The 25,738-nt window shown below is 49.3% G+C and overlaps 2 protein-coding genes across 8 annotated transcripts in view; one reads left to right on the top strand and one right to left on the bottom strand.

Moving 5' to 3' along the window:
* Positions 1-23,774, bottom strand: part of LOC1273581 (uncharacterized) — a 28,989-nt gene extending 5,215 nt beyond the window's left edge. Inside the window, exons 1-5 of one of the 7 annotated variants that reach the window (XM_061648635.1) lie at positions 23,688-23,774; positions 5,978-7,401; positions 5,509-5,732; positions 5,247-5,405; positions 5,035-5,164 (exon numbers count right to left, since the gene is read on the bottom strand). In XM_061648635.1, coding sequence (XP_061504619.1) covers positions 5,035-5,164; positions 5,247-5,405; positions 5,509-5,732; positions 5,978-7,136 — 1,672 coding nt within the window. In that variant the 5' untranslated portion in view covers positions 7,137-7,401; positions 23,688-23,774. Of the gene's footprint in view, positions 1-5,034; positions 5,165-5,246; positions 5,406-5,508; positions 5,733-5,977; positions 7,402-7,500; positions 7,520-7,648; positions 10,621-19,745; positions 19,765-19,788; positions 21,047-23,339 lie in introns of those variants that run through there. The other 6 variants (XM_312574.5, XM_061648632.1, XM_061648633.1 and 3 more) reach the window with 6 other exon arrangements.
* The window catches only part of LOC4577335 (mucin-2), a 45,207-nt gene that overhangs the window by 6,296 nt on the left and 13,173 nt on the right, over positions 1-25,738 (top strand). The window lies entirely within an intron of this gene.

Here is a 25,738-nt window from a genome sequence, read left to right as displayed (position 1 = left end):
GTTTGTTTTGTTTACGTGGGAGTGCATCGACTGATGTATGGTTCTTACTTTTCTGGGAAGCCAAAGCAATTAAAGAAATTGCTTCCTCACCGTTCACTGTTGTAACTATTCCGAAAAAAAATAGAGTTGATTGGAAAAGGGCAAACGATTGCACTATTTATTTGTATAAATATTGTTGCCTATTAAATTTTCTTAGCTCAAATAGCTACAAACAGCCCAAAAAGCATTGCAAAGAAATGCATTTCATGCACATTTGATCGAACAGCAACCCCGGTTTGTGTGTGTTTGTGTATCTACTATGGGATGGAAACGAAAGTGAGACAAACGCACACACCTTTCCCCATTGTTTTCCTCTTACATACCCCTATCTCTCTCTGTGCTATGATACAATATGAAACTGAATGCATCTAAAATTTCACTTTCCATGCAACTCAAACTTCAAAACGAAAAGGCACATTTTCAAATGGAGAGAGAGAGAGAGAAAAAAGGATCGCCCTTCCAACGAGCGCACGTTCGTTGTTGCGGGTTGGCGGGGTTGCGATAGCGCTTGAGCAGCGCGCGGCGGAACCCGCAGTCGGAGGCTCCATTTGATAACCCACCGAATGGGGCGCCGCTGCCCTGGAAACGGTTGACTGCGCACAATCATCCATAAAGCGCCGCAAAAGTCGACCAAAAACCGCAGACGAACGGACAATGGGGAGAAGGAGAAAAGTGATGGGCATAATTTGCAATTAGTTCATAGCAAAGCTCGCAGCTCGGAGTTTGAAGCATTTGAGGTGCAACGAATGGGAGAGTTCGATGGCTGCATTTGGCGCGCTTGGTTTACTTTTACCTAACCGTCAGCAGGTATGTTTCGTTTTTTTTTCTATGCTGCTTCGAACCAACAACGCTCTCCCCTTCCCCCATCGCCCACTTTTAATATGACCGCGTGTAGGGTTCACCTGCGCAGATGTGGGTTTTGTTTTGGTTCCGTTCCAACCGTGCGGCCCCCGACCATCTGACGTCATCGTCGCTCTCATCGTGTTTTTGCGCTCTCTGCGCGCGAGTTAGAAGTGCGTGAGAGCAGCAACAAACGGGGCGAGAGCGAGACGAACAGTCGGGGCCGGGCCCTTGGGAGAGGGAGAGAGTGCGAGCGAGAGCGCGCGCGCGCGCGAGTGGAAAAGATCATCGGGGTGTTGTGTTGTGTTGTGAATCCGGTATTGGTTGTCAAAAACGGAAAGCAGCAGCAGTAGCAGCAGGCAGCAGCAAACAAGCGCACACGAAAACGGACGATTTTTTATTTCGGTAGTTTGTCTCATACCGTTGCTAGCTCTCGAGTGGGCTAGAAGTTAGAAGTTTGCTCTGTAGATTCCATCTTCAAACGTGATTTCAAGTGTGTGTGAACAATTGTTAACAACAACCGATTTGTAAAGAAGACATTTGACGTTTGGTCGCTCCTCCCCCCCTAGGGCAAGGGAGCAGTGGAGAGTATTTGCAGATTCCTTTATTGTTGGTCTTTTTTTACTCTCTCTCTTGCTGTTGACCAACGGGGTAAGTACCATGTTCGTCTTGAGCACATTTTCTTTCCTTTCCATTCCAACAAATCTGTTCTTGCCTAAAAGTTTGCTATGGTTACTGTGTTGTGAGTCATTTTGTGAGTCCCTTCGTCATGTTGTTGTTGTCTGCCTTCGAGCTGCTTAGCAACCACTACCCATCCGTAGCCCCCACTAGTATTGAAATGTGATTGTGAAAAGGCAGCGGAATGGTGGGCACGAATTTGGTGAGCTGCATCATATGATTCGAGTGAGCATTTTATACGGTGAAAGTGCAAAGAAAATATGTGCTCTCATGTGTGTGTGTGTTTGTGTGTTAGTGTACTGTGCGCGGGAGGAGAAGCAATGGTGGCACCATCAGCTTCTAGCGTGCGATTTTGCGCAATTTGTGTACTGCTCGCGAGGTATCCTTTTGAAAGAGCACGGTGAAAAGAGAGAGAGAGAAAGAGAGAGGGGCAATGAGCGCACTAAAGAGCGAAAGAAGCGTGTTTTGACGTATGGAGTGGTGGTGGTGGCGCCTTTTGTTTTGATTTGCAATGCGATGCGATGGAAAATATGATAGAGGGTACATAAGCTTCGTGTGTTAATTATTTTGGTGGAATTAGTGTGACGAGCGCAAGAGCGCAAACGTGTGCAGGCCTCTCGATCGATCGATTGATTGATCGAGAAGTAGGAGAAAGAGACAGGGAGAGAGAGAGAGAGCAAGCTCTCCGCTTTGCACACCAGCTCTTGATTGCGCAGATGGTGGAAAAAAACACGCAAGAGATCTGCTTTACGCGATCTCACAAACAAACAAACCCTCAGGGATGCCCAGGGCACATGGGGTGTGTACGTAGTAGTGCCAACCCGCGGAACGAACACGTGTAAAACCTGTTGGCGGAATCGTGCAAACGCGTCATATGGTTCAAGGTTGCCGCACCGTTTGGGACGCCGCCGACTGTGTGCGCGCCGGATGATGCTGTGGTGCGGTGTCGTTGTCGGTTCCGCGCGTGTGTGTGTGTGTGTAATCCGTCTCCTTCTCAGATAGGGCAGGGCACGTCTGCAGAGCAAAACCGGCTGTCTACTTACCCTGCTGCCCCTGCTCGATGGGGGGAGCGCGTTTCTGTTGCTTGGGATAATGCTTATTTCTGGAGCGCAGTTCTGCCGTCGTACCGCGCCAACTTTACGTACCACTGACCTCTAACGGATCCCTGCGTAGGGTGCGCGGCCCCTTTGCAGTTTCAACCAAGGCGTGTATGAATGAACGATCTCGTACGCTGGATTTGCGTTACAATTGGTGAAGGTCAGACAGTTAGTAGCGATTATGTTTCGTTTTCTTTTCAATGTTTTATCGATACCGACGCTTGACACCTGAGATGAGATGGGGGGGGACGTTACAGTCGTTGTCGCTGTATGTTGACTCCAAGGCACCAATTTTTCACAGTGTGCATCAGTGTTTGTCTCTATCTTAGTTGTTTTTGTTTTTAATTTGACATTTGTTTTACTCCGGTAGAAATTTTTGAAAAAAAAATGAAATTTTTAGTTTTATGAAAAAAAAAAAACTAAAAAAATCAATGTTTTAGGTTATGGTATTTTTACGCCTGAAAAAAACATGTCAAACAAGCAGGCTCCAACGAAATTCTTAAAATCAGCACAAGAAAGGGTTCGTTTTTGATTTCTGTTCATTAAATTATAAATTATTTGTCTTTAATCCACAAATATGTTGCATCGAACAGCTTCAAAACTCTGTAAAGCGTTTGAGGTACAGTGTTTGATATAAATCATGCTTTGGAGACAAAAAATGAGACACGTCTCACGGTATCATACATTGATATGAGAAGAGTTTAAAAATTGGTGACTTGGAGGCAAAATTTCAGCGGCAACGACTGTTTTACAAAGGAGAAATGAGCTGTGAAACGAAACGGTAAAGAGATGAAATGAAAGGAAAACAGACAAGGCGAAGTATCAACACAACACGGCCATGAACATGAAAGCAAAATGATTCCTTACCCAGGCCCGAATGAAACCCCCCACCCGCTTTTGAGCAGGTTGTTTAAAATGATCTGTTGAACATGAGTTTCAGTTTTGTTTTTAATTTCATCCATTATTTACAACAAGTATTTATATATATTCGCTTAATAATGTTAACACGTAATGTAGGAGTTATCTTACAGCTAAAGACGACACGTTTTTTTTCCCGGTTACAATTACGGCTACACTCTCAGCCGTCCCATCCATTTTGTTCATTTCGGTGGTAATGTGGGATATTTGTTCGAGGAAAACAGTATGCACAAATGTGGCTGGGAATGATAGGGAGTAGATCGAAGGAAATGGAGGAAAATAGGATTCAAATAGGATTCTTTTCTGCATTTCGAAGCTGTTGGTTTCCACCCAGAGTGTGTGGATGTGCGTATAAATATAGGTTTTTCATTTTCAATTTTGAAAATCGAACGACAAATGCGTGCGAATAACAACTGGCTTCAGGTGCAACACGCGTCTCACGTCGCACATTTTCCGCGCGTTTTAAAAGGATGCTTGCGCTTTAGCATCCTTTTTTTAGTTGGAGAGGTTAACTTAACAAATATATGATTTGTACTTGGAGCGTGTATGGGAAGGATGACAGCAGTATCCTCGTAATTCTCGTCTCGTAAACAAAACGAACGCTCGTTGCAATCGAAAACATAGCAGCGTGTGCGATGTTTTATGTGGCCCCGTCCCTCTCTCCATGCGCCGTACAGCGAGCATGCAATGTTGCGTGCAACGGCGCTCGTCTTGCGTTCAACTGGCGATGATTGTTTTGTTTGTTTGCTTCAAACCAGCCCTCACAGTGGTTAGTGCCCATGGTAGAGAACGGTTTTGTGTCGTTTAATGTTTGCTCTTCTATTTTTTTTAAACGAAATATGATTAATGTGGCTGCATTTTGTGTAATTAGTGGTAAGGGAATGAAACATACCATAATAATAGCCCCATTGTTTTTCTTTTACACTATTTTCTATGTTCAAAACACCACAATAAGAACTTAGTTTTTTTAATGTAAAAATAAGAGCCTAGAGTTGATGTTTCACGTTAATTGATATTGAAGAGCTTGTTTAATCAACATGGGGAATGTTTTACCCAATTTTGTTGTCCCCAATATTTTTAATCCAACACTCGTCCGATCGTATGTATTTCGTAAGAAAAAAAGCTGGCTTATAACGGCAACAATCACATTCAATGGATGAACAACCGACACCCCACGAGATGATCCACAATAATCAGGACACACACATTTCAGTACGATGATGGTATAAGTATCGAAAAAAGGGGCACATGTAACATGAATGAAGAAGCCGTCCTTGGATTTGTTGTTGTTGTTGTTGTGGTGGTGGGAATGATGAGAAGCTTAACAGAGGGCGACAGACTAATGCAAGGGCTGAATGGAGTTGGGGACGGACAGACACAGATCGGTTAACCGTCCATCCCCCTGCTCTCGAGTAGGACGAAGCGTAGCTATGGGTTGGTGGGAAGGTATGGGTTTAGTCACCGTTGGGCGTTTCCAGCGTGGCCTGGTCGAGGTGACCGTGCAGCTTGAAGTACAGACTGTTCACATCCTCGCCGACGCTGACCGGGATCGATTGTGTGCCGTGCAGATCGTGCTGGGAGAGCAGGGTCGTCTGCCGAAAGAAGGATTGATGGTGTTACGTTAAGCGTTTGCACACGGAGACAATCAGGGTGAGACAATGCGCTCGGTCTTACCAGCACCGGATGGCCGCCAAAGTACCGGTCGATCTCGAAGTGTATCACACGGCCGCCCGTTTTGTGTGCCAGCTCGTGCAGTGCCGTCTGGTTTGTCGTCGGTTGGTCCAGCTGCTGCTTGGTGTCCAGGATCTCCTCGCCGAACCAGATCACGTACAGCTGCCGTGTTGCGCAAGCAAAGGGAGAGATTAACACTTTAAGTACACACACACACGCACTCTCTGTACGGCCATTGGATATAAACTGAACACAGGCCCCTTACCCGAATCCGCTTCTTGAGCAGGGTGAGTGCGGTCATGCGGGAAAGCTGCGCGTCGGTAGTCGCCCTGCTGGTGGCCAAGAAGATAGCACTATCGTACGGTATCTCCTGCGAGGTGCGCAGAATGCTGTAGTACTCGCTGCCGCCCCGGTCAAAGCTGGGCTGCAGCAGGTTTACCGCCTCCATCAGTGACTTGGTGTTGCGGAAGGTAACCGATTTGGATATGCCTGTGCCGAAGAAGGATCAAAAAAGCACACATAAACGGGAATGCAGTTCACACACCTCGTAGTTTACGCACTCTGGCGTGCTTGCAACGTTCAACAACGTCCCCACAAAGCAAAAAAAAAAAACCATGACGTCATGAGTAATTGGGCATTGTTTAGCTTTTGGATCACGCCGCTGAAGGCGCATCGGTACGTGCCGAAGCAGCGTGTACGTGATGACACAGCGTGGTGTGAAAAACGATACTTACCGCTGGCATTGTAGCGCATCAGGATTGCATCGAGCGGGGTCTTCGGCACCAGCGACGCCTCCAGCACCTTCTTGGTGAAGGCGAGCGAATCGTTCGACGTGTCGACGAGGAAGGCGATCGGCATCCGCAGGTTCTTGTCCGCGATCAGCTGTGCCAGCAGCTCCGGCTTGGACAGTTTGCTCTCGTCAAAGCCACCGCCGGTCGGGTGTGTGGACGGAACCGGTTTCGTGGGTCGCAACGGATGCAGACCGCCCGCGGGATGATCAACAACAACACCTCCGTCCAGGTCCGGGCTCGAACTGCTGCCCAGCGCTCCCGGCACCGGTGGCGCCGGCATTGTCGTTGTAGTGGCCAGCTGCAGTACGTCATCCTCCTGCGTGTCCTCCACGTTGTTTTCCAGCCCGACTGGCGACGTGAAGTGATGCTCGGCACTGTCGTTAACGCCACTGTTGGTGTCGCCGGACCCGCCGTACAGATGGTTGGTCGTTTCGGGCGGTAAATTCTGATGCAGATGGTGCTCCAGCGCTCTGCTGCTTAGCGTGGGCTCCTCGCGCGAATGATGATGCACCGGCGCCGTCCGGTGTAGGTGGTGATCCTCCGATGACTCACCGACCTGCTCATCCCGCGGCTGATCCTCCTCCTGATCGCTCACGAATGCCTGCGGAACGCTGGCCCGTGCCTCGTGGTCGTCGACGGTTGCCAGCGGTGACGCTTCCGCACTGTCGTTACGCTCGCTGGAACCGTAATCGGGCAGCAGGGAGCTACCGGTAGTCAGGTACTGCTCGTCCGCTCCACTCAGCTCGGAGCTGTTAAAGCTATCGGGGTAGATGGCACGGGGATCCTCCTCGCCGCTACCGTACTGGTGGTCCACGGCGCTGTTGTGATGTTGATAGTAGACGCTGTCCAGCAGACCACCCGGTGGCAGTACGTCGGAAGAGGACACAACGGCGGTGTCGGCGCCAAGCGTTGCCGACTCGTGCCCTCCGCCACCGGTGCTGCTATCGTACGGCAGTAGGGAACTGGTGACTGGGCTACCGTAGGGACTAGAATAACTGTCACTTTCTTCCCGGCCTGGATCATTGTCCTGCAGCTCCAGGGCGGCAGTTTGGCGGGAGAGGAACACTAACGCTAGCACTAACACTAGTATCGGAGGATACATGTTGGCGGGGTTTTGTTTTTGTTTCGGAAAACGCACAAATCACACGATAGTATCTGAACGATCTCGAGCCAGCGCTCACTACTGTGTCACTGTGTAGTATCTCGTATTTCCAACAATCGTTCGCTCTTCGGTCTGGCGCACTGTTGTCAACGCACTTGGGTTACACATTAAAAAGGGGAATGAATTGCACGAAACACTGCACTAAACTCGCATAATTCGCTCGCTGTGGAATGTTGGGAAGAATCGGTGAGACATAGTTGACGAACTGTGGATAAAACGAGAGCAAGAAGATGCCAGAGTTAGTGCGATGTAAATAGTGTTTTCCTCGAATTCCTTGCAATGAGAAGATCAATCTACTGATCACCCAGTTCGGTTCCAGTCGCTGCACAATACCGCCAAAGTCCAAATATTGTCCTTCCTAGGCCTGTTTACTACAGCTACAGCCAAACATCAATAACAAGGTCCTGTGTATCTGTGTGAAACTAATGCCCTTTTGCGCTGTGCCGACCAACCTTTACTGCGGGAACTTAATCGGCTTGGCCCAACAACACTCCCTTTGCGGTAGAGGAGATCCGTCACTTTGCGACACCTTTGCCTTTCTTTTGAATAGAGTCACACGCACACACACACACACACACACACATACACACACGCACCACCCGTAAGCCACCGTGTTTCGGAGTCGACTGAAAATTAGTGGTACACCTTGAACGTGGTCGCGCGCGCGGGCTCTCTCACGTTCCCAGCTGGTGGTGCTGCTGACCACGCGTATCTTAATCTTTGCAGCGCGCTGCTGGTAACTGTGTGTGGCACAGGGTTTGCGTTTGTGGCGGCGGAGGAGGTGAAGAAATAGACCGACAACACACCGACCGGCTTGCTGGTATGGTGGTGTTGCTGCCGTCTGCTGCTGGGTTGGCTATTTTCGTATGCCACCATATTCGCGGGTCGTGGTCACCGTGGTTACCGGCTGTTAATGATATGTTTTCGATGTGAGTTGCCACACAAACACACACACACATACACTGGGCGCTAGGCTATCTTTGCGTGTTAGGGCAATGATCAAACCGTTTCTCGCTGCGCCGTTCCGTTTTTACGTATCGCGCGGTGAGCGGTTTTTTTTTTGGATTCGTACAAAAATAAGATGATAATTTATCAACCACGATACACCGGGTTGCCGTCTGCATCTCTCGCTTCTCGCCGTGATAAGCGGGAAACGCAACATCACCTGCGTTGTGCGCAAGCTCTGCTGTTGATGGTTTCGATATCAGGTTTGCGTTTGTTCTGCAGTTTCAAAATCAAACACTAAATATTTAATAGTGAAAAAAAAAAAACATACAGGGAAGAAACTGATCGGAGAAAGGTTGCACAAACTTCCCATCGTTTCCCGCGGCACCAAAGCTGTTCTGCTCGCTTGCTGGCTTTATTGTTGATGTAATCGGAGATCACTATTTTTACGACCTACTCGCCTGGATGCCATCATCATCCAGGTGATGTGAAGCAATCGGTCCGGACTTCCTTAAAATTGGATGCCCCTTCACTGTGTGTGTGTTTACGATGGCTGTGAAGTCGCGCGCGCGCCGTACATTCGCTGGGAAACTCGGCTGTGGCGCAACAGCGCAAGAAAAAAGATCATGTAAAGTAGAATAGAGCCGATCATAATTCATCTGCACATGTGCACACACACCCGCGCCCCGATCAACGCATCGAACGCGCCACCGCAAACGAAAGGGAAAGCTTAGTGGTTGGGGGGGGGGGATACCCTGCCGCACAACATAATAAGAGCGGCATAAGATCGTCTAGATATAATACCGACGGTTGAATCTCACAGCCCACAAACCAACCCATCGACTCCGACATGTATCGACACAATACTGCACCTCAGATGCAACTTGGGGTTGCACCCCAGCTTGACTTCCGGATTGCGATTGCGATCTCACTTTCGCGCGCTCACAAACGGCGGCGGTGTCTTGGCCCGTTCTTTTGATTGTTACATTATAGTGCATCATCTTCGCTCATGAGCATGATGACGCCCCCCACCGTGTGCACACTTTGCTGTGTGTTTACAAACAACTCTCCCGCCCCCGGTTGTGAAGTAAGCGCAAGCAATACATCGCCCGTTGGTACTCCCACGCGCCGCTTTTGAGCTGCTGTGAAGCCATTTGCCGCTCCGCATCAGTTCGTTGCAGCTGTACGATCTTTGAGTTCGGTCGGTGTTACCGCTGCACCGCTTATTCTTCGACACCTGCACAAAGGTTGAGTGGTTTGCGCGCGCCCCTAAAGTGGGGTCCCGGGGACCACCCGTGTCGTGCAAAATATAGAAAAAAAAGGATGCCCAAAGGAGGGTACGGGATGCCCAAAGGGAGGAGGAATTGTTGCAAAATAGTGTTGTATGAGTGGTACGGTTTGCTTGATTTGTGACGTGTTTAGAATAATATTTTAGAACCTCGCAAGGGAACGCTCGTAGACAATTGTGCACTCCAGGGGGGAGAGAGAGAGAGGTCAAATGCTTTTTCAAAAGCTATTTTCCGCCAAACCGGGTATGCAAAGCGGCGGGTCTTGGCGGGATTCCAGTACCGAGAGACACCGTCCAAAGGGGAGGCGTTAGAACTGTTGCCATTCTTCGTCACATTTGACAGTGTTTATGAATGCAATGCACCTTACACGGTCACCGTTTATGGGGCCCTCGGGGCATTCCTATTGTCAGATACAATTGCCAAGGGGGGGAAGTTGGGAAGAGGAGGCTGGTGGGCGGCTGGTATAAGTACAGCGGATCTGTGGAGCGGCCGCTGTGTGTTGATTTGTTGGGCTATGAAAATTGTGGTGACACCTATATGCAGCTTAGCGTTTGCTGTCCGCCCTCCGCCACATTCCAGATGCTATTTATTCTCTCTATCCCCATCCCCCCCTCTCTCTCTCTCCGCCGTGGCTGCACTAACGGTGTTTGGCTGCAGCGGCGTGAAATATGAAGCACCAGGGGGGGGCGCCCGGCGTGTGTTTCGGCGCGTTTCTTCATTTGCGTTGGAAATTATGCGTTTTTCCTTGTATGGGATGGGGGGGGGGGGGGGGGGCGAGAATGAGCCGGCGCTTGGGGGTCCTCACAGTGTGTGTGTGTGTGTGTGTGTGTGTGTGTGCGTGTGTTACCACCGTGGCTGCTCTCATTTAAATAAGAAGGCGCAAGAATGCTGCATCCTGCATAATGGAATGGTGTCGCCGGCCATTTTATTGTGCATTGTGACTTTTCTGCATTGTTTGCAAACGGGGGGTGTCTTAAGGTACCACTTTTGAGCACTGGGGCCTGAAGAGTTTATGAGCTACGACTGGTGGTGTCCAAGGTGTCGGAGCGGAGTTCATAAAAAGTGACTACTTGGGGGAATACAAGACCTGACGGGTGATGTAGGAGGTTAAAGGTATATCAATTCAAACCACCACTGCGGCCAACAGGAGGCCAACCAGCGTGTACAGAGGATTTAAAAAAAGAAGATAAAAAAACATACAAAGCCAACAATCAGTAATCAACGCACGACAACACACTGTGTGACGCCCCGGGATGACATAATGCGCAATCCTTCAGTGGCTGCGTGTTATCGTAACTTTCTTTTTCTCACCTATTATTCCATCATCATCATCATCAACATCATCATCGGGACCGGATCGGAGGGGGCCCTTTGCTGGACGACCTACATCCGTGGGCAGCAACAGAGCCACCCGGAGACCAGCGGCTTCTGTGCTACGATCGCACGCGCTCAGTGACCGCCCGTCGGTGAAAGGCGTCGTGACCTTCACGTTCACGAGCACGAAGGAGACACAATCATTGCACAGATAAAGCAGTCCAGTGTGATTGTGTGTGGATCTGGGTTAGCACCGTCTCAATGGCGGGCGTTACCTGATCGAGCCCGGGACCGTCTGGGTTGGGGAATTGAATAATTGGACAACTTTCGCCCGGATTGTGTTTGCAATTGTCAGTGTGCGGTCTCACCGTTCCCTGCAATTGCAGTTGTGGTACAGCGGTGTGATTAAACCCATTTCAAGAGACACATATGTGTGTGTGTGCTTTTATTTTACAATATTGTAGGAAAGATGGTTAAAAAAACAACAACAAAACTCGCCATAAATCCGCCCGTTCGACACGCTGTCGGTTGGTTTGTGCGTGTCAACTAAGCTTTGATTTGTTGTTCACGCAAGCGTTGTTGCAATCCCTCCCCCCCCCCTTTCAAAGAGGGTGAGAATGCTGCAAAATGGAGGGCGTAACAGTTTTGTTTTTCGTTCCGATAAAATATGATTCATTTTTAACCTCCCTTTTCTTTGCAACGCGTGAGAACGTAGCTTACTTGTGCTGCAACTATTGACACTCTACCGCGCGAACACTCCACGCTCGCTTCGGTACTATTTTTAGTCTATTTTAACAACCGCTTGCCAGTACTGCCGCGTTGCTGACCAATCCCATCTTATTTTTTGCTTCCCTCAACATTGTACTAAAGGTGTGCAAAGCAAGAAAAAACAAGCGACACTGGCCGCACCTTCTAACCACCAAACGGCCACAAAGCCAAGCCAGGATTGGAGAGTGGCTGTGTGTGTGTGTGTGTGCCCCTGCGGTTGTCACATAATTTCTTGCCGGCTTGGCTACTAGATGCCGCGCGCGACCACACAGCACCAAACCGTGACCGGCCGCGGCTTGTCCGGTTACACTAAATTCTTCCGCCGCCGAATGCGCTCCGACGCCTTCGACCCGTACCCGGTGCTGCAAATAAATAAGTTTGCCTTTGTGTGCATGTCGTGCCATTTTGTCACATTTTCTCGAACGGTATCGAGTCTTCCGAGTTTGACAGGTGTCTTTGCGGTGCTCCGAGAGAGAGAGAGAGAGAGAGAGAGAGAGAGAGCGAGTGAGACAAAGGGAACGCGTTCTGGAGGATAGTAGACCACAAGAAGCAGAGTGTTGACCATCAGAATGTGGCTTCCATCTGTAGCTGTTGGTAGAACGATTGACGTTAAATTCCCATAAAAACGAACCAACCGCCCCCCGTGGTGGTGGTGTTATGGCCCTGAGGGGTAAGGGAATGCCCCGAATGGAGCCACCGGGTAAGGAATGGAGTTCTTCCGGGACTGGAGCGCAGCAGTGCGGACGACCATTGGAACGGAAGCGAACCGGTGTGACATAACTCACTGTTTTCTTTCGTTCACCTTCCGCGATGGTGAGCCATTTATTGTATATTGTTACGTATACTAATGTGTGATTCCCGTAGTTTGCATTAAGCTGCAAAACAAACAAACAAAGAAAAAGGCGGATGAAGTCACCTACAGGATGTGCTCGTGTTTCGTTCGTCGTCGGAAAACAGGGTTTTTTTTTTTATTTATCCAAATGCAATCCATCCTAGCGCTGAGTTTAGGATGGCATTGGCATAAACGTTGCACAAGTAGTACCACCGAAAGGCTCTAATAAAATAAAAAATCACTCCCCCTGCTCCCCGAGCCACTGTTGATCGCGAACAATTTGGCAGTACCCCAGCAACGATCACAACCTGCAGCGCCGCGGCTGTTTTGGTTTTGGTTCGGGCGGGGTTCGCAAGGGTGTGTACACGGTCCCGGCATGTGCCCGGTTGTGACTTTTTGTTTGTTTGTTTCTTCGTTTTTCTTCAGCAGAAACAAGTTTTCCGCAATCACACCCCTCGCTCCCCCCCGCGGGAGCCGGGATGACGAATGCTGCACCTGAAACCATCTCACACTGTCGCGTGAATGTGCTCCCCGTAGTCCGCTCCCGCGGGGGGAGGGTGGTGAACACAACGGCAGCAGCAACGTCGCCGGACAATAATGATACGAAAAAGTCCCTCCGAAAACCGGTCCCTCGCGGTAAGGTGCGTTGCGACCGGGCCAAACGGGAACAGGGGGAACTCTGGTGTGGAATGACAACCCTCTCGTATCGTGTCTTGCCGTGTTGTGCTTTCGGTGGGTTGGATTAACAGGTGAAGTAATGGATTGGTGGGGGTGCTAGAGGGGGTAGAAGGAGAAGGGTAGTGGTGTTGCGGTGAAAAACGATCAAACGCTGGTTGATTCTGCCCCCGGGGGCCCTGCCTTTGCCAGGGATAAATTCTAACGAAGATCGATTTTTTGACATCATCTTATGTTTTGGAAGGCGAATCTTCTGGAAGTGGCTAGCGATCGAGGTGGGACACGGTTTTTGGGGTGGGCAGGTTTTGGTGAGAAGTTTGCTGAGTTCAGTTTTGCGTGAAGCCAAACAAAACAGCGAAATGTAATGAAATTGTTATTCTTTATTTGATCAAATTCTTCTATTCTATCGTCCTCTGTGTGTAACATTTCATTACAAAGCTTTGAAATGTCTAATGCTGCTGGTCGTCGGGCCACCTCAATCGTTATTTGGTACACCCATATTAGTCCAGAGCTGGACAGGATGATGTTTAAAGCACTGGGGCTTGCATGATGACCCCTTTCCAATACGTAGCACAGCTGATGTCTGTGTGTTTATGTGTTTGTGGATGTTAGCAGAGGGACTCATTCGATGCCCATCATCATCACCATCATCTGTTCGCACCGAGCAAGCGAGGAGCGCATTTGACGAGGTCAGTAGGTTTGCAGAGACACGCACACCACACGTGTAGGGGCATATATCGAACATACCTTGTACTGCTGTTTCCCTATTTCTTAGATTTTGACGATGGACGCAAAAAAGCGGTGATTCCAACCGAACGTGCGATGGCAAAAGATCGATGCGAAAACTCTCATCCACCGACCGGCGGCAACTCTGCCCGACGAGGAACATTTCTGAAACGGCCCTACTAAAACACAGGCACACACGCGTCGCCAAACACACCACTAAATAAGGGATGCGATTATTATGTTGCGCTGCGCGTATGTCTGTGTTTTGTGCGAGCTGGAAGCTGTGTTTTCTTTTGGTCGCGATTGCTTAATCCAAATGCGGCTCAAAAAACCGCCACAAAAACGGTACTACGGCTCTCCTCAAATGTTCAGCGCGTCTGTTTCCCACCCAGATGCAGCACCGGGTGTGTGTGTGTTTGTGGTTTTGTCTAGGAATGGTGGTGGAAGATCATGTTTAAGGGATAAGACAAGCGCGGTTTACGGCTAGACGTGAGTATCGCGGGAACAGTGTTGACCTCTCTTGCTCTTGATGGCAAGCATCTTCCACCGCAGTTGGGGGCAGTTCGTCGCCGGCCAACGATAACCTTTGGAATTCAACCAACCTTTCCTCAAACCAACACCGCGAACCATCACCACCAGCTGGTGTTTGGGGAGAGGGGCTGGCTGGCTTAGCGCTCTACACCTTTGCCGAAAGGTGACTTGTGAGGTGAACTTTGTGGCCCGCAAATAGAGAGACACGGCGCAGCTTTTCTGTGCTCTGCCCCAAAGCGACGAACCCGCGGCACAGTCTCTTAAGCCTATGTTTCTATGGGGCGGCAAACACGGACAGGCAAGGGTGAAAAGCCGGGGGCCACACCAAATTCCTTAAAACAAGAGGAGTGATCTACACACACACATACACAAAAAAAAACACAAAATTCTCTCACGAATCTCAGCAACCCTCACCCGCCCCAAAACACTCTACCGGGGGCTGATGAGTAGTGTAATGGTGGTTTGCGGTTTTTGGCTTGGCATGTTTTCAATGTTTATGCGGTTGAACACGATGGTAAATGATGTTGTGGCTGGTGTGCTGATGGTCAAACGCACACGGTCGTCTTCCCACCTCCCCACCAGGCGACACACACGGCCGGCCGCCGGCCCCAGTCGGTTGGTCGCTTTTCTCCCAACGGCGCTCCCAACGTGCGCACTCCTCGCGGCTGAACGGGCGGTTCGCATCGCGATGAGGCTTCTTCGAGCGTGCGCGGCGTACCGCGAGAGCATGTAATTGATCTTTGCGCTTGGCGTGGTGGATGATGCGAAGCAAACAAAACAGCAGCAGCAGCAGCAGCAAGTGGTGAATGAAAAAATGCAGTGCGATAATAATGATCCACGGTGTGTGTGTAGACGGTTACGTAAGGACAAGTGTGTTTTTGTTGTCGATATTGTTGTTGTTGTGATTGCTGCTATTGGTCTCAGCAATGCCCCCTTTGGTGGGAAATGGGTGAAGAGGTGTTGAAAAGAATGTACACACACACGCGCAACCAGCGACACAAAGTATGTGCACGCAGCAGCTCTCGATCCAGCGACTACTTCCACGGCTCGCTGCGATGGCTTAGAAAGGGTGGACCGGGAAAGGAGAAGGGAAGTGGCCACCCGAGCCCCACACGCACAAGAATAGGTGGGAATGGGAAAGAGCAGTGCGCAGATCTTGAGGACTAGTCCGGCCGCTGTTCGTTGGTTGCCGCTGGTCGTGTCCTTGAGCGGTGGAATATTAATTTCAAATGCACTTTTCGCTGACCCGACGCTGACACCCTCTCCGGGGGCGCTGATGGCTGAGAGGGAGAGTGCTTTTCTTCTTGGGTTTGGTGGGCTGAGCTTGGAAAAGGCTTTAAAGTGTAGCATCATTAATAGCATCGGCCCAAAGTTGGAATGCGGGCAGCACTAGACATATTTTGGGGAATTTTGAGGGGTTTTGCTCCGTTTTTAAGATCTCTTGTTTATACTTCTGTGTTAAAGGATTTTTGGATAGCTTTTTGTTGGTTATATTTAAAATCCATTTCACTTTCAACCTCTCCCATCTTTGCAAGTTGTTCCGCTTGGACGCGTTTGAAGACATCCAAAACTGTGACAGAAGTTCGTCTGGTGCTCTGGTCACCATTATTACTTCAGTTTTGAGTCCGTTTGTTTGCATGTGGCATGTGTTGATCTACTACTGGCCGTCCGATGATGCATTCGGTATAGTTTTTGTGCGCGTTTTCGTTGCTCGCACCCGCCCGACCAGTTTGGAAATAGTAATAAAAACGCGCGCACAAGACGGTCAGTGCTTCGGGCGTGTTCGAACGTTTCCGGCTCTCGATACCGATCGGTGTTGACCTTAATTATGAACACAATTCACACGCACAACACCACACGCGAGACCCGTCTGGTCTCTGGCGGGGCCGATGCTGGGGCAAAGGCGAGCGTATTAAGGCCTCGTACCAAACTAGGTAAACCGCTTCTCAACTTCAGCTCGAGGAGAGCCGCTGGTAGGGCGGCAGTCCAAAATTCAAAGTCAAAGTTCGAACCGCATGCGGTGCGTTACGTCATGCTCCTAACAACGATGGGGAGAGTTAATTTATCATTATCACACCGGTTGCACTCCGATCCAAACGCTGTTGCGACAATGGGTCTGGAATGATTGTGTTTGAAGTTGGCCAGTTTCATAAAGTTCCGTAAAACAGGACGATGAACCGAAGGGAAAAAGGGCTTCACTATGGCCACACGTTCACCGGACACGTTGATGCGTCATCGTCCAAAACCTTCAGATTCAAGTGTGTGTATGTTTTTTTTAACCAAAATTACCCTTCACCATTCCCGAACCGGTTGGTGATCATCGACCGATCTCTCTTCCATCATGAAGAAGAAAAAAAATGCAAACAGCAGCCACCACACATTGCAAACGTGTGCTGGAATAGGATCGCACGATCGAAAGGACCCTCCCGGGGCAGGGAAGACAGGGATGATAAGGAAGAAAGTATCCCCAAAAAAATAAAAAAATAACGTCAACCCACGACGGGGAGGAAACGCTGTTAAGGAAGGAGCAGCCAGAAAGGGAAGCCACACGATAATTGACATTCCTGCATGCCCATACACGCGTACGGTGGGTCCCATCCGCACGCTCGCGCTCCCACCGTTACAGGCACTTGTGTACCCGACACTCATTGTCCCAAAATTGGCCCCCTCCCCAACCGGAGGCTTTTACATTTCCCACACCACCTCCTGGAGCAGCTACACTACTGGCAGCCCGTTAAGGAATCAATATTTTGTTTTCTTTTGCTGCTTTTTTTGCGAGCAGAAGCTGCCATCGTTACGGCGGGACGGAATGTACCGTAACCGGACTGCAACTGCTGTGCACTGCCTGGGGTCGGCGGTTGTTTCCACGTTGTTGTCGGGTTCGTCGCCGTCACCCTTCGAGCTGCTCGCTGCCCAAAAACGGTTCTTTTCAGTGCGGTGTGTACTCCGTTGATGCCTCCCTTCGGACAAGGAGTGTGTCTGACGCGGACATTTCGTACACGTTTTGCGTTGTGTTTGTGCTTTTTGTCTGTTTGTTTGTTTTGGAAACGGTTCCGGAACAACATCATCGAAGGGTGGTTGAGGGCACAACTATTCCTCCCGGCCGGACCACTCATTTCTCGCCCAGATGGTGCTGCTCGAAGGGTTCATATGCTTCGCTCACATGTGAAATGTTGGTGAAATTCTCGATCATGCTAATGGCTAATGCAAAAAAACCTCATGATGAGGGAGAAAAATTCGGTTTTACACGTTTGTGTGTGTGTGCGCCTGCTGTGTTCCCTGTCGGAAATGAAGCGCGTATCGGATGCGCGAGCTCTTTTGGAGCTTTAAACGTCCGCTAAGAAGAGGAACCGGCCATGTATGCTTGTGCGTGTGCGATAGCCGCAGTGTTAAATTTGCGACCCATCTTTCTCCCTGTCTCTGGAAAGGCGAAGCAACCAAAAGAAACCGGTCGCATCTCCGGTTGATGATCAACAGTGTGATGTGGTCGAGGTACTGGTTTGTTTTTTTTTTGTGTTGTCTTTTAGGAGAAGCTGCAGAAGAAGGATTTTTGTTCAGCAGCAGCAGCAGCAGCTCCGGCAGCAGCCAACCCGACTCGATGCTTTTGCTTGAAGGGGGACTTCCCCATTGGTGTGATGTTCGTGTGTGTGTGTGTTTGAGTTTGGCGAAAGCAAGACCCGCTGATCAAAAGTGCGAGATTAACCGGCCAGGAGGGAGACTGGATGCTGGCGGTTAACTGAAGGAAGTGTCGAAATTTTGGGGACACAAACATCGTGCCCCGCAAGGGAAGCCGGACGCGCTCTGCAGAAGAAATCGCACAAACGTAACCTTTTTGGAAGGAAATGGACAACAAACCGTCCGGAGCGCAGGAAGCAACATCGTCGGGGGAGGGCGAAATCTGCCTTCAAAAATACGCACCGATGATAACACACCAGCCAGACGCGCGCGGGCCAATGTGTGTGAATGGGTTGCCCAAGCGACCGAAGCGCCTCGGACCCAAGGAGTGTGTGCCCTCTCGGGCGGCCTCGAGCGGTGGACACTGCGCTGGCGTAACGCGCATTTGAACGCGCGTGCGTACACTATTGTATCGCGATCGGATCGAGATCGATATCGGGGTTGGGATTGCGCGAACATGTCGAACCTGTTGTACAGGGAACTGGTCGGCTAATCAGGGCCTGCCCGCCGCTCCCTTCCCAGCAGTCCGACCGGTGGTGGTCGCTTTCGCGTCAGCTGCAACACCCACACACGTGCTCGGCTGAGGTATCTATCGCAGGTGTGTATCTCTCAAAAGCGCCACAAGAGACACGTTGGTGACGGTGTTGTGTCCTGTGCACTGTGCACCACTCTGGGACCGGCCCGAGAAGGCAATGAGGGCTGGGTAGTGTAGTGCCGCCCGAGTCGGTGCTGCCTAGCACGCGCGGAGATCGATTGCATTCCGCGGTTGTCGTCGTGCGGTTGCAAGCGGGATCTGTGTGATCGTGTTGCGTGTATGTATTTCTATGTGTGTGTGCATGACATGGGCCAAAACGCACCTCACTGGGTGGGTGGGTAACATTAGCCTTGCTCTGTGGGCCGTCTGCTCTAATCAAGGTTCGGCTGCTAGTATCTTCGAGGAGTCGACGCATTACACTTAGACGCACTGGCGCGCACTGGCCTTACCGGTGGGGGCGCACTCTGCAGCGCCACATCTAGCTACTGACACCACACATTTGTTGTATGAAATAGTAGGATCAGCTCCTTGGAGGGAAGGAGCGAGCGAGAGTTATTGCTAGCATCAAACAGTAGAACCACCCTCTGCCACACGATCGAACGACTTCGCGCACCAAAATAACGTCAAAAAAACGCACAATCAATTGGAAAAGCATTTAAAATTGGCTGCACTGCTTTAGATTCACCAAACGATCTCACAACAAGCACACGCACACAAACACGATCACTCCCTGTAAATGGATTCCAATATTCGTCTCTATTTTTTCTTCTAGCCGTTAGCACACTATTTGAACTTGGCGAGCGAAGAAAAGCCTTTAACTAACATTTTCGCTTACACCGGCGGCACACGGCAAGTGCTGTTATTTGATGATATTCATTTTTCTGCTGCACACAAATTTAACCCGAGTGTGCGAAACCTCGTGCCATGCCTTTCTTTTTCGCTCTTAAATAAAAACACACATACACACACGCGGTGGAAAACGCACGAACAAACTAAAAACAATCCTCCCAAAACCGACGACAATTTCAGAAACACACCGCGAGCTTTTACACGTTTGTGTCACTGTGGAGGGCTGGCTAAAACTAGAACTAAAAACTGGCAACGGACTTAGGCGCGCTCGCTCGCTCCCTCCATCTAGCTGGTGCCATTTAGTGCCGAAACCAAAACCACACCAGACTTACAGGTGTTATTTTGTTTGTTTCCTTTTTTTATGTGGTTTTGTTTGAAAATACGATCTAATTTGCAATGGAGACACACACATGCAGACTCTAACTTGACTGGCCTCAAACACGGGCAACCCACCAGAAGGGGACGGACACCCCCCGTTTTACTGTACACTTACTTAGGCGGAACACGCGTAGCGAAACACCTCCGATCCGGCCGGGCGCTAAAATGAAACTGAAAGCGAACGATATTAAGCAGGAATTTCGTTCTGTGTTGTTTGTTCGCGCGTTTGCGTTTCCCCATCAATGCCGCCCTCGAGCGCTCGCGGACCCACGGACCCCTTCTCCTCTTTGGTGGAAGGAAGGGAGGGAAGGGGAGGGGAGGGCCAACTTGCGTCTCATTCTCGCTCGCAAAACGCTCTATCGCTGGGTGCGCCTTTTCCCATACCACACCTGCACCATCACCACCATTGCGTACGAGCGCGCGTGTGTGTGTGTGTGTGTGTGTGTGGTGAGTGGAGCCTTTTGGGGGTTGCGTTTGGTGGCTTCGCTGGCTTCGGTTGGGTCGCGTTCGGTTTCGCGGGCCTTCGGTTCATCCGCGGTTCATGCGAGCCGACGAGTTCATCCACGAAGCGGCGAGTGCAAACAAAACGTATAAAAAGAAAGCCGTTTTGCATGTTCCGCGTGCATATGTGTGTGTGTATGTGTGTATTTTTTAAAGGAATCTTTAATCCTTGGTAAATGTTTCTCCGAGCACAGAAGGGGAATGGGGAATGAAAAGGGCGGATGAGTGTTTTTTTATTCCCCTTTCTTCTTGCCTTTGCGGGCACTGGAGCACTTTCACGGGTTGGAATATTTTCAACCGTGCTGAGTTTAAAATACAAATTCTATTTGTAACAGCAGTTCGAGCTTAACCGTCTCACAGGAGGAAACCATACGTCCTTACTCTCCCACGTGGGTAATTAATTGCTGCCCTCTGCAATTACACCTTTTGATCGTTAAATGAAGCTGTTTGCACCCAAATAGGCTCACCCAGCCTCGACAGCGCTCTCGGAAGGTGTTGCCAAAAATGGTGTGCACAGCGCGCGTGTGTGTGTGTATTTGTGGGCTGTTGAATGTAGATAGCGCGCGTTACATAATTCCCTCCTATTCAGTACTTCCTTTACAAGCAACGTATTACTAGCTTCCCCTTTTATTTTAGCACATTCGCCGGCACGTCCGGCAGCACTCTCTCTCTGCACGACATTTTGATTGCCACGAGGCTAAATACAATAGTGAGCAAAAAAAAAAAAGAAGGTAAAACGCAACGCGCGCACACAATTCCAAAACGTATCCGGTGGCGCTCGCTGCCGCTCCGCCGAAACAGGTCTTTTAAATGCTATGGAACATCTGGCCCCCCCCCCACTCCCTGCGTGCCAGCATGACTTTCGGCTAGCTAATTAAGCGAATCTGCCCTTTTAGAACCACCGGCGGGGCACCGTGCTTGATTATCCTCGTTAGTGTCCCTCGTCCGGCCACATACGGATGGCGCTCTAGATTTCCTCACCCTCTCCCATCGGCCCAACGTACCTGAGTGACGATTAAAAAACCGGTTCGCGATGCGGTACGTAGCGCGCGCATGATCGATTCATGGCGGCAGCGATCGCGATCGGCTCAAGCTCATCGGAATAACTTTTCCGAATTATGGTAATGGTGCGCTCTGGCCGGCTTTGGTTATTGAGAGGGGTCAATTATGTTCAGCACATGACTGACTGAAGTCCGAGAGAGGGGAAGTAGAATGAAAGAAACGGAGATAGAGAGAGAGAGAGAGAAAAAATCGCTTACCATAAGATCAAGTCCGATCGGCAGGTGAGGTGCGAGATGGAAAAAGTTTTAATTACCAATTTACCGCAGAAACCCCCCCACTCACACACTCCACTTGTTAGAGTTCTATTTCGCTTTGCTCGCTAGAATCTCACTTGTGTATAATGTTTTGAGCTGCTTTGTTATTGTTTTGTTCATGGTTGCGAATCAAATCTCCCTGCCCCAGCTTACCGCTACAGATCAGCACCACCCGAACCAGTGAAGGTTAGTCGGTCGGTAGCGTCTTTGAGAGGCTTGATTTTGCATGATGCCACCCGTGCTACAGGAGGCTAGAGGGGCTAAGAGGGCAACCTTCCATTAGTGTACGTGATAGATGATACCGTATCGTTAATTGATTTGAATAGCACGTGTAATTAACCGGTGGAGCAGTGGCGCAAATCGTTATGATTTACTGGCAGGTGAACATCGTACTGCAAAACGGTTTTATTAATCCGGTTGAATCTGGACTGTGTTGCAGGCATTTATTTCTCGAAGGCGTTTATTTGATCACAATCGTCTCCCTTTTGGGCTTTTGGTCGTATCAATATTCTTGTTTTTAGTTTTTTCTAAATTTGTTTTACTATACGCGTCCGTCCTACCTCAACATTGACGTTGGGGGGTGGAAAAACGGACGGCACTGGCTGATGATTGGTCCATCCGGATATGGTGAACATGTGGCACCACGTGCAAACTTGTCCAAACACAATAGCTTGCCTAAAGTGCAGGGGAAGACTGTGAATGGTGGTGGGCGGAGAGGCAAAAGGAAGCGCAAAATTCAATGGTGAGCTGATAATGGTGCGATTAGTGCGACCGACGCAGTCATGATTGGTTAATGAGGCCTTGATCGTCAAAAGAGTGATGACATGGGATTTGATTGTGTCGGGACGGACAGATCGGGGCGGAAAAAGCTGTCCCGTAAGTGATGGAACGTTGTACACACATCAACATCACACACACACAGACATGCGTACACAGAGTAATTGAAAGATGGAAATGTCATCCGACAATTGTGGTATCGTAAAAATCGAACAAAATACTAAAACAAACAAAACGTTTGAACACTTTAAGTGTGCGCATCGAAGAGATACCGATGGAAAACTTGTGAAAAAGAAGGAAACATTGTTACGATAAAAATCTGCGACGCTTCATTCATAAGCCTACCCATAAGCTGATACCTCTGGTAAGTTCTGGCCCTACGGCCCCCGGGAACGGAACGGGTCGCACTTGTATGTAAATTGAATGGCAACTTTTGCCGCTCGATCGCACCAGCGGCGAGCGAGCGGCTAATTGCTTTGCACAGTCGTCCATCTAACCGTCTTAAACCTTCGCGTAGTGCCCCGTGTTTGCGCCGCGTTGTGCGCGATCGCTGTTTGCGCGGTGAGTGGGTTTTGTTTAAGTAGAACGTGCGCATCATCAAGCAGCTTCGATGCCGTTTAACAAATGGCCCGCTGTCGTTCGAGTTCAAGATGATGGTAGTGATGATTTGTTTAATCGACCGTTTTGAAGAAGATGAGTGCTGTTTTGCTCGAGCTCTCTCACCCTCCCTCTCTCTTTCTTCGTCTCTTGGCTCTCGCTCTGCTGCGGGGAGGCTATGGCGACGACACAATTGCAATCGCTTTGCTTTCAGTTTCTATGCACCACGATGGAGACGCACGGTAGTGCTTTGTTGTGTAGCAGCAGCAGGTTTTTTTTCACGTTTGAACCACCAGCATTGCCAGCAGTGGCCGGTTCCGTTTCTAACGCCTATTACGTAAGGGTGATTTGTGAAAGGTTCTACCCTTTCCCGTGGACTTTATAACCACCCCGGAAGGTGGAACAGAATCCTATACGTAAAAGAACGCTACTTACACAGGGTTCCCGTTTAAGGTTTGAACAAGCGCAACAGTTGACGAGGTTCGTCGCTTGTTTTTGGTGAAACAAGTCTTTCGATTTGCGTAGCTAGCGCGATGAGTGTAGTTAGACGGAACTATTCAAGTTCTGTGCAAACGTAACAAAACGGTTAATTTCACTTGTTTTTGGACGATTAATTTAATCACTTCGTCACAAATGGTTTATTGCAGCACTTAGCATTACAAAAAAATAATTTTCAACTATGCACAACAACACTTCACTTGAGTGTGTAATGGGTAATGGATGTAAAACTTTCTCGATTGATGTGTGTGTATGTTTTTTTTATTCACAAATTCACCCGCGTACCTTCCCGAGTGTGTCCGGTCGACAGAACGATCGATCATAAACTGGCTGGTACGACGGTGTGGTGATCGGTACTGAGCTCTGTTCCAATTCCCATATTGTGTTGTGATGACTGCGACACGGTCATCAGGATGGATTCGTGATCTGTTTTCAAAAGCGTGAGACAGAGACAGATAGAGAAAGAGAGAATGAGAGAGAGAGATGGAGAAAGAGAGAATGAGAGAGAGAAAGAGAGAGAGAGAGAGAGAGAGGGGGGGAAGGATGAACAAAAAAGTAAGAGCGGGAGAACACAAAATACACCACAAAATGAAGAACAACCCTTTTTTCTCCTTAACCTTAACCACACCGAACCGATCCAGGGATTGGTCGCGAACGGTTTGACCGTGTGTACAACTACCCTAGAAACCGCTATTGGACCGATATTCGATATACATACCGCGCACAACGGGCTCACTACAATGAGTAACGAAGTTGCCGCGCTCTTCAAAGGCAAGGGAAGTGTTTCCGGCTGTGTGTGTGTGTTACTGTGTTTGCGCTGGAAGGAGCGTTTGGAAGCGATCAGTTTTGGGTGCGTGCACCTTCGCCACCGCTCTAGAAGCGTCACTTTGCTTTCCGCAAAAAGAACATGGGTGAGTAGAGGGTGGGTGCGCCTGTGTGCGGGTATCGGAACAACCTTTTAGGGCGCACGGAAATTAACGCATTCACTTTTCGACGAAACGCTCGTGACAACGCCCAGATGACTTCAAAAAGCTCTTCCTCGAAACACACCAGCTGATAACAAGTTTAGCATTGAAACATAACGAACGTGGGCGCGTACAAGGGAGTTACGCAATTTCCGTTGAACGGTGGTCGTACGGACAGGGTGCGGAAAACTATTTTTAATGACAAATCCATCCAACTGATGGAGTGAGACACGGGGTGCGATTGGCACGGCAAGGGTTGGGAAATTGCGGAACTGCTTTGATAAGATTGTGGGTGGTGGGTTTTTCGTTGTGACTTTTGCGTGCGTACGTGCGTATGTTTGTTGGGTTGTGATGCAATGGAGAAGATTTCAAACGCGACCAGATACGGTCGTCGAAAGGTCATGCACATTTGGGTGCGGGCGGGGAATTCCTTACCAGTTGGTGTGTTTATCTTGTGGCGATTATTTGTGTGCGTGTCAGTTACATTTGTAACGATAGTGTATGAAGTCGAGCCATGGGTGGGTGGGTTAGTTTTCAAGGTAAGCGTATTTAGTTGCGCATGACAATGCTTGCCATAAGACCATAATGCCATAAGATGGAGTCATAATCCTGTGCGCTTTTTTGACATTTATTTTATTCAAAATGTTTGCAACGACACATTTGAATCTAAGATATCTTCGAGTTTCTAATACCAAACACATTTTTTTTAAACATTTCATCTCAATTGTTTGTTGAAGTTGTGCCCTTGTTTGTATCTGTCCAGGTCTAAACAAAGCTCCAGAATTTAGCTCCACAGAGGATGTCCATCTGTTTCACATTTTGAAATAATGTGTCCTACTTTCGGTGTGCTATTTGTAAAAACAGATCGTTGGAAAAACTCTTGACACACAACTTTTGCCCACTTAGTGAAACAAATAACGTTCAATAAGCTTAAACAACGAAAAAAAAAAGAGATCGACAACGTATCGAGCTTTTCATTGACTGTTATCGAGGGCGTTTTCAAAGGTTTGAAGTGTCCTTAAGCGTCAATTTCTCTCCGCCTTTGAATGCTGAGTACCCACGCGATATGTGACGTACGGTACGGTAATCCTGCTGTCACTGGTCACTGGTCTCACTCATCGTCAATTTCATGACCGAGCCTTAAGCCCCCCGGTGCTCGGACAGTCCATTCCGGCCCGTTCGCTTGTTCATGGTCGGCCGCTCGGTTGGCTGGTAAAAAAAGGAAAGGGGTGGACAGTTTGTAAAAGCACCAAGAATCACTTGCAAAATGGAACATGAATGACGATAACTAGCCGCCGAACTGGAGGGATCACGGAGATGGCAGCACCGATGGGGAACGGTGCGTTCCACGCTCCCTCCTTCCCCGGGCAC

This window comes from Anopheles gambiae, chromosome 2 (genome assembly GCF_943734735.2).
Source record: "Anopheles gambiae chromosome 2, idAnoGambNW_F1_1, whole genome shotgun sequence".
NCBI classification, from domain to species: domain Eukaryota; kingdom Metazoa; phylum Arthropoda; class Insecta; order Diptera; family Culicidae; genus Anopheles; species Anopheles gambiae.
The sequence above is the reverse complement of the archived record's forward strand: the minus strand, read 5'-3'. Positions and strand labels throughout refer to the sequence as shown.